This window comes from Echinops telfairi, unplaced genomic scaffold, assembly GCF_000313985.2.
Source record: "Echinops telfairi isolate 266 unplaced genomic scaffold, ASM31398v2 ScPeMD7_4;HRSCAF=17, whole genome shotgun sequence".
NCBI classification, from domain to species: Eukaryota; Metazoa; Chordata; class Mammalia; order Afrosoricida; family Tenrecidae; genus Echinops; species Echinops telfairi.
In genome coordinates, this window is record NW_022103900.1 from 16248855 (window position 1) to 16257477 (window position 8623).

Below are 8623 nucleotides of genomic sequence, written 5' to 3' on the forward strand. Positions count from 1 at the left end.
CTGTGAAAGTTGGATGATTAATAAGGAAGACTGAAGAGGAATTGATACATTTAACTGCTGGAGAATAATATTGGAAGTACCATTATCTGCTAAAAGGACAAGCCAATCTAGCTCACAGGCAGTACGGCCAGAGTGCTCATTAGCTGCAAGGATGTCAAGACTTTGCCTCAAGTATTTTGGACATGTTATCAGGAGAGACCAGGCTCTGGAGAAGGACATCATGCTTAGTACAGTAGAGAGGGAGCAAAAATGAGGAAGGTCCTCAAGGAGGTGTATGGACACGGTGGTTGCAACAATGGGCGCAAGCATAGGAACAGTTGTAGGATGGCACCACATACTTTTAATTCTGCATTTTCTGAATTGTGTTTGAGCCATTGGTTAATTTGAGTATTATAAAGCCATTTGAAGCCATGTATTTTTTTTTTTATTGGCAACTTAAAGGCAAAGCACTTTATTTGTAAACCTAACATCTGAGAACGAGAGAGCCTGAGTTAAATAATAATAGCTTGCTGAAGCTGAAGGCGTGCACTGAGAGAAACACTTGGTACAACTCCCAGTGGGTGGACACCGCAGCTGTGAGGGCCTGTGGTTAGAGGAGCTGATCGATCCCAGCACTAACATCTCTTTTCTTCCCCTCCCCTCAGTAAGGGGTGACAATTCTGGAGGAGATGGTTTGGCCAGTGTTAGGCGCCCGGCTTCATGTCAAATGTCTTCTGGGAGGCATAGACCATGTACAGGAAGCCGTCTTCATCCCGCTCGCTCTCGTCCACCTGGGCGCGCATGGACCTGCAGGAAGAAGGCCTGGTTGGCCTTCGTATGATGTTGACGAGCTCCTCGTGTGGATGTGGTCGGGGATGAGGAGCTTGGTTTTATCCAGCACAGGAAGCTGCTTCTTGCCCTTGTATCTTTCTGTTTTCACTGGGATTTTGGTAGGATGTTCTCGGATAAGCCGGACATCTTCCACTCTTAGTTTGAACGAGCGAAGCCATGTATTTTTAAAGGAAATGTTAACGAGGACCTTGTTCATGTTTCATAGCTTTTCCTCAATAAAGACCTCTGGAAAGTTTTCTGTCATATCTTGACAGGGAATTGTCCCATTTATATATCATGAGTGCTTATTTATAGTTACAGGCTATTATTTCAGTGTCCCTGCTTGGTGCAAATGGCAATTAGTTTGGTTACTGTTTAAAATGTCTAACTTTCTGATTAATTTTATGTAGACTTTGTAGATATTTGAATAAAAAAAAGTCCATACATATGAACAAGAAGAGACTATTCTAAATGTTTATCAATAATTGCATTTTTCTTAAAAAATATTTAATAATACTAATTACATATGTCATTGTTTTTAATGGAGATTTTCTGCTGTAATTTTCTTTTCCTATTTTTAGATCGGTGGATAAATCTGTCATAGTATATGATACTGTAAGTATTTCACAATCTTGTAAGAACTATGTTAATTATCTTTGTTTCATTTAAGTTTAAACAGAATTAAATAAACATACTTTTTTTTTCTTTTAATATTCCCAAGATATGTTTTCATAGATGCCTAAGATGTTAGGAAAGGAAGGTATTGGTGTTGGGACAAGCCCTTAAATATATCGATAATGATTTTTACATGGATAAGATTTCCCATCCAATCAAAGAAAATGCAGATTTACTTAATATTCAAAAATAATTATTCTTACACTTTTACACTAGCCTTCCATAACAGCTAAGAATAAAAGTTTACCTCATTTGGGGTTATTAGAGCATCTTCATATTTTGCTGGCTCTCGTCAAATATCACTGACTATTTACAGCCTCCTTTTCAGCCTGCTTTTCTGTTGTTTTCCTTCTCATCTGTTCTTACTCTAAAGCTATTCGTTTTTCCCAAGGCTTTATATGATATCTACTCTGAATTCTTGGTATTTCCCTCTATGTTTTAAAACCCGTTTGCTTGGTTGCCCTTAACTTTATGTGTCTGTACACACACACACACACACACACACACACACACAATTAAAAGTAGGCTACCACTCAGTCTGGCTGGGTTTAGAGTTTAATATAAGAAAGAGTAGCTTACAAATGTACTTGAAAAAATAGCCCTTTTTACTAGGAAAAGACCCAGGACTGCCTGTATGAAGAAAAATAAATGCCTTTTATGCAACAAAGATGTAGGTGTTGAAAATGCTCCATGTCGGCAAATGAAATAGGCATGCCGATTATCAAAATTAAGTAAATCAAGCAAGATAGCTAAACTGGTTCTAGCAAGAATTGATAAGATTCAAGCCATCTATAATAGATCTTATATTTCTCATGAGATTTCACATTCACAAAAACATAGTTTTCTCCATAACATAGGAATGTCGTCCCAGTTAAATATACCTAGATGCTGGGTGGGTATAAAATTAACATGTACAAGTCAAATGTCATGGCAACAAATACAAAGTATTTAATTATTTGTTTTAGCATTAGTTAATTCAGACAAATAAGACAATGCCAAGAGTCTACTAACAATTTCTAGGAAGGCTGTCAGTAGACAGGAATGTTGATAATTAAAGGAGAATGAAATAAAATATTTCATAATCTCTTACTCATTTAAGTTTTTGGTAGTGCTTAATATTAAATAGTAGGATATAGAGCACACATACCATTTAAATCAAATGGATCATACATGATCTTTAGTAATAACTTGATTATTGCCTAAGCAAATATAAAACTGTTTTTGTTATTTTCCAGAACACCGAGAACATACTTCACACGTTGGCTCAGCACACCAGGTCTGAACTTAACCTTAGTGGGTATTAATAATAATCAAATTAGTCAGAAGATACATATTAATTGTTTTTGTTAAATAGGTATGTCACAACCTGTGCCTTTGCACCTAATATCCTTTTACTTGCTACTGGGTCAATGGACAAAACGGTGAACATCTGGCAATTTGACCCAGAAGCACTTTGTCAAGGTTAGTAAGGACATTATCTTTAAACCACGTCAATCCTATTTATTCAGTTTACATCAGAAATTTAGTAAAATTTCTAACAAGTTATTCACATTCTTTTTCTCACCACATACTATACATCCAAGTTTTATAATTTAAACATAATTTTAGAGAGGTCAATCTTACAGTAGTTGAAAACCAAAACTCACTGGATGTTGACTCGCCAAAATTCACTGACATTGATTTTGACTCATAGTGACCCCTTAAGACAGAGTTGTAGAACTGACCCATAGAATTTTCAAGGTTGTAAGTCATTCTGAAAGCAGGCTGCCACATCTTTTTCCCCACACATCCACTGGTAGGTTCAAACCACTGACCTCTTGATTTGGAGTTAAGTATTTTACCAGTGTGCCACCATGACTCTTGAACCTACATGAAAACTGTTAGAGAGTATTTTTATACTCTACTGTTTTTCCAAATAATTGAGCACGAGAACAGAATAGAAATTATAGTTTCATTTAGTGGGTTTTATATTTGGCGGCCAACAATGACACCTACCCATGGGAGTTTTAGCTTATCACTGAGGAAATTAAATAGTGGTGTCGGTGTACAGATGACAGAGCAAATAGACTACTTCTGGATTGAATTTCATGTTCTAAAGGAAAAATGCATTTCTGTAGTGAAAAACAAATGTCCTAAAGGGAAGTAATTTAGGATTAAATAATATAAATACTAATTTAATTATCGATGATGATATTTGATCCTTTGGCATTCTTAAAAGGCAGTAGTAAAACAGATGTAAGGAAATGTTATGCATGTTGTAATTCAAAATAAGAATGTTTCTGAAGGAGATGCTTTATTTTTTGTTACTGTATATACTAGAGTATAAGCTGACTTGAGTATCAGCTGAGGCACCTAATTTTACCACTAAAACTATTAAAAATGTGCTGGAAAAACTCGGCTTATACACGAGTATGTACGGTATTTCACTTGCCTTTTTGATTGTGGTGTATGTGTGTTTAAGCAAGGAGCACGGAAGATCACCTGAGGCAATTTACTGAAGATTGGTCAGAGGAGGATGTATCAATGTGGCTCTGTGAGCAAGGTTTAAAAGACCTCGTCAGTATTTTCAAGATGAATAACATTGATGGAAAAGAACTGTTGAATCTTACAAAAGAAAGCCTAGCTGATGATTTGAAAATTGGTAAGATTAGTGAAAACATAAACAATGTTTAAAAATTACTTTTAAGAATTGACTCTTAGGTTAATTTTAGTTGTATGTGTGGCTTCCTCTTAATAGTCTAACAGTGGGCCTCACCTTCCTAATGCCGTGACCCTGTAATACAGTTTCTCATGTGTGGTAACCCCCCCCCCCAACCATAAAATTATTTTCGTTGCTACTTCATTAACTATAATTTTGCTACATAACGTTATGAATCGGGCGATTCCTGTGAAAGGGTCGTTTGACCCCCCAAAGGGGTCGCAACCCACAGGTTTGAGAACCGCTGCTCTAAGTAATTATTCTGGTGTTTGCCTTTTGTAAAGGGAGGATATATTTTATGAGGTTAGAAAAAATACAGAATAGTACTTCCTTGGCTAACTAAATCTACTCTATATTAAAGTATTTTTAAAAATAGGATTTTTTTTTCATGGAGGTAAAATTTACATACCATAAAATGAATCTTTTAAAGTGCATACTTGAGTGGTTTCTAGAGTTGTGCAACCATCACCACTACTTTCAGAACATTTTCATCACCCCTAAAAGGAACTTAATGTTAGCAGTCACCATTCCATTCTCCTCTCCCACCCATCATTTCCTGCCCACCACATGTAAGTTTTTATGGATGTGCTTATTCTCGACACTTGTTTCATTAGTGGGATAGTACAATACATGGCCTTTTGTGACTGTCTTCTTTCATTTATGCTGTTCTCAACGTTCACCCATGTTGTAGTATGCCTCTTGACCCTCTTCTGAATAATGCTTCATTGTATGGGAATACCACATTTTATTTATTTAACATTAGTTGATGAACACTTATGGTCTTGTGACTTTTTGGTTATCATGAATAATGTTGATTCGAGCATTCTTGAAACAAGTTTTTGTGTGAGCAAATATGTTTACTTTTCTGTGGTATGAACCCAGGAGTGGAAGTGCTTCATTGTATTTATTAATAGCTATGCCAGCTTCTATTCCCAGCAGCAATGTGTGAGGGATTTACTTTCTTCAGTCTTGTCAAAGCTTGTTAGTAACTGTCGTCTCCATTGTAGCCGTCCTAGTTGTTATGAATGGATAACTTCATTGTGGTTTGGATTTTCTTTTCCCAAAAGACTAGTAAGGTTGAGTGTTTTCTCGTGTATTTATTGATCATTCATATATCTTCTTTAGAGAAATGTCTATTCAAATTTTCGCCTCTTTTTAGGTTGCTGTGTATTGGTATGTATGTGAATTACTTATATAGTCTAGTAGTACCTTAAATAAGATTTACATATACTCCCACTTGTGGGTGGTCTTTTCACTTAATTTACTGTAATTATTAATAAAGGTGGGATTGACATCTGTTCATTTTCTATGTTTCTTACATTGTTTTGCTTTTCTGTTTCTCCACGACTGCCTTCTTTTGTGTTAACTAGTGTGACGTTTTAACTGTTACTTTATTTGACTTACTTTCTAGTGGTTTTCTGGGGTGATATCACATATCATGATATATGAAATTGATTTCAAATAAATACTAAAATTCCCTCACTATCATAGAGTCTATTCCAACTCAGTGACCCTATAGGACAGGGTAGAACTGCCCCAGTGAGTTTCTGAGACTGTGTAACTCTTTTATCAGAGTAGAAAGCCCACTCTTTGTCCAGTGGAGTAGCTGGTGGTTTTGAACTGCTGACCTAGCACATTGCATCCCAATGAATAACCACTACACCACCAGGACTCCTAGAGTGTATAAAAACCCATCTCTGCCCTTCCTCCCTCTCTTGTTGTAGTCTTTTATAACATTTGCATACACCATAGGCCCATTAAAAAGGAGTCATGGTGGCATAGTGGTTATGCATTGGGTTCCTAACCACAAAATCAGCAATTTGAAACAACTATTGGCTCAGCAGGAGAAAGATGAGGATTGCTACTCCCGTAAAGAGCGTCTAGAATTAGATAGTGCCTGGCTGTCAGGAAGAATAGCATCTGGGATCTTCAAGGCTTGTTTTCAAACAAGCAGCATTCTAATTCCACCAAGCCCACATGGAAGAAGCACACCAACATCTGTGATCCAAGGATTGTAAATTATATAATCCAATTCTGAAGGAAGGAATGGCCTTGGAGCTGACATTGTGAAATTCTGGGTTGCAGAGGCTATGGGTGACAGTAGAAACACATTCACGGGGTCTACACATGGCTAAGCCTCCAGTCATTCCTCCTCTAACCGTAATTGAGGGATAGGAATAACCTGGTGATGAGACAGAGTACTAGACAATTACAGTAGATTAAAATGATAATTCTGACTTGAATGGTTAAGATATTCTTATTTGATCTCCTTTTTGATACATTTTGATCTTGATCTGGCTTTTATGACTTTGTGTCTACGTGGGTTTTTTTTACCCCAAGTTGGAGCTTATCTTTGTATATGGTTATTGTTGGCACAGTTCTTGACTCTTTATTTTGTAACTTTCTGTGTTTTTCAATATATGAAATCCAGGTTAGGTAGATCTATAGAGACAATAACTAGAGTAATGGTTCCGGTGGGGGAGGGGGGGCGGTATGTCAGGAGAAAGGGGGAGCTGATGTCAAGGAGTGAAAGAAGGAAGAAAAATTTTGAAAATGATTGTTATGGCTGAACTGTTGAATGGTATAATGTCTGAATTATGTCCTAATAAAATGGTTTGGGCGAGGCAGGGGAGAGTTAGTCTCCGAAAACCCACAGGGGCAGTTGGAATCTAGTACTTTAACCAAGGAGAATAATCCTTTTCTAGAATTATGCTAATGAAACCTAGGGTGTAATCGGCAACTATTTTTAGGTAGGGAATAGCTCCATATAGCTGATAACATACGTTCATAAGGAATGTCCTAAAAAAGATTACAAATACAAGATTTTTGACATTGAGGGCTGTGTATTGAGACATTGAATCCACAAATCTGTAAACATTACTGCAGCATGTAATCTCTTTCAAACTTGGAAGTGTGAAAGGTGAAGAGCAAGACAGTTTTAGATGGGATATAGAACAAGCAGGAAGTCCTCTGATTAGCCAAGTGATTTTCTTCTTGTCCACTGGCATCCGTTTATATTTGAGCCTTATAGGAATGTAATTGAGTTAGCTATAGATCATGAGTTTCCAAACTGACAGGGCCGACTGCTCCCTTTTCAGAAAAAAACATACTTGGCTCTCACCTGGCAATTAAAAACTTATGTAGTATAGCCCATAATCCAGGATAAATTGTAGGTATCTGCTTTTGCAGCCTCCTGGATCATTCCAGGTCACCCCCGCCCCCCAGGGGGACACTCCCGTACTTTGGAAACATTGATATAAGTGATCAAATAGTAGAAATGTAGAATGACAAATGTAAAGGAACTGTTTATAGGGGTGGGGGGAAGGTATTTCAAAAAGTTAACAGGAAAATTCCATTATCTCTTTTTCCCCCACACAATTTAAAAAACTCTTATCAATGATATATTTCTAATTGGTAATGAGGCTTCTTCAAAACTCATTCTCTCTTGTTCTACTTGCATCTCCTACCAGTGTTGAGCTTAAATTATAAAAGCATTTGGGATATATTTCTTTTTTCTAATTTAAAAATTAGATCAAATACCTTTAAGGCGTTACACATCAATGTCTTCACATCCTTAATTTTAGAAATTTCTTTTTTTAAAATTTTAATCAGTTTATTAGGGGCTCATACAACTCTTATCACAATCCATACATATATCAATTGTGTGAAGCGCATTTGTACATTCATTGCCCTCATCATTCTCAAAACATTTCCTCTCCACTTAAATTTTAGAAATTACATATAGTATTCTGATTCCTGTTACAATATATAGATTTTACTTGTTGCTTGATTATATTCCTTCATGTATCTGTGGGTAATAGAACATTTACCATTTTTTTGTTTTGTTTGTACAAATTTCAAGTGAAACAGTTTGTTAGAACTGATCGCTATGGGCTTGTGCATTGAATTGCTGTTGGTGTGGGCAAAACCCCCTACCTTCTGCAACTGCTCCCAATTGGGCTGACTCTCTTTCCAATGAGTACCATATATACTCGAGTGTAAGCTGACCTGAATATCAGCTGAGGCACCTAATTTTACCACAAAAACGGCATAAAAATGTTGTGAAAAACTCGGCTTATACATGAGTATATATGGTGCTTGTTAAAGTTTTGGAGTCTCAAATCCATCAGATTCTTCATTCCCTCTTTCTGCACGGATGCAGCCACAGGTCTGTGATTCTCTTGTTTGTATTAGAGCTTCACAAGGCTGATTTGCCACCATATTTTGTTGGAAATGCCCATGGGATTTGATTTTGCTATCCACTAGCTCAGTTTTATGTGAGGAATTCAGAAACCATGCTGCTCCTTCTACCATTTCCTCCCAATCCTCTTTCATAACCCACCGGGCAGTTCTGCTCTGTCTTACAGGGTCTTTGGGAGTCAAAGCTCACTGGAAAGCAGTGAATTCAGTTTGCGTTTGAGGGTACCTGTAGTTGTGCTT

The 8623-nt window shown here is 36.9% G+C and overlaps 1 protein-coding gene across 2 annotated transcripts in view; it reads left to right on the forward strand.

Annotated features, from left to right (window-relative positions):
• Positions 1 to 8623, forward strand: part of WDSUB1 (WD repeat, sterile alpha motif and U-box domain containing 1) — a 49494-nt gene that overhangs the window by 21350 nt on the left and 19521 nt on the right. For both annotated transcript variants that reach the window (XM_004703802.2, XM_030887887.2), the window contains exons 5-8: positions 1392 to 1425; positions 2721 to 2761; positions 2840 to 2946; positions 3947 to 4126. In XM_004703802.2, coding sequence (XP_004703859.1) covers positions 1392 to 1425; positions 2721 to 2761; positions 2840 to 2946; positions 3947 to 4126 — 362 coding nt within the window. The remainder of the gene's footprint in view (positions 1 to 1391; positions 1426 to 2720; positions 2762 to 2839; positions 2947 to 3946; positions 4127 to 8623) is intronic.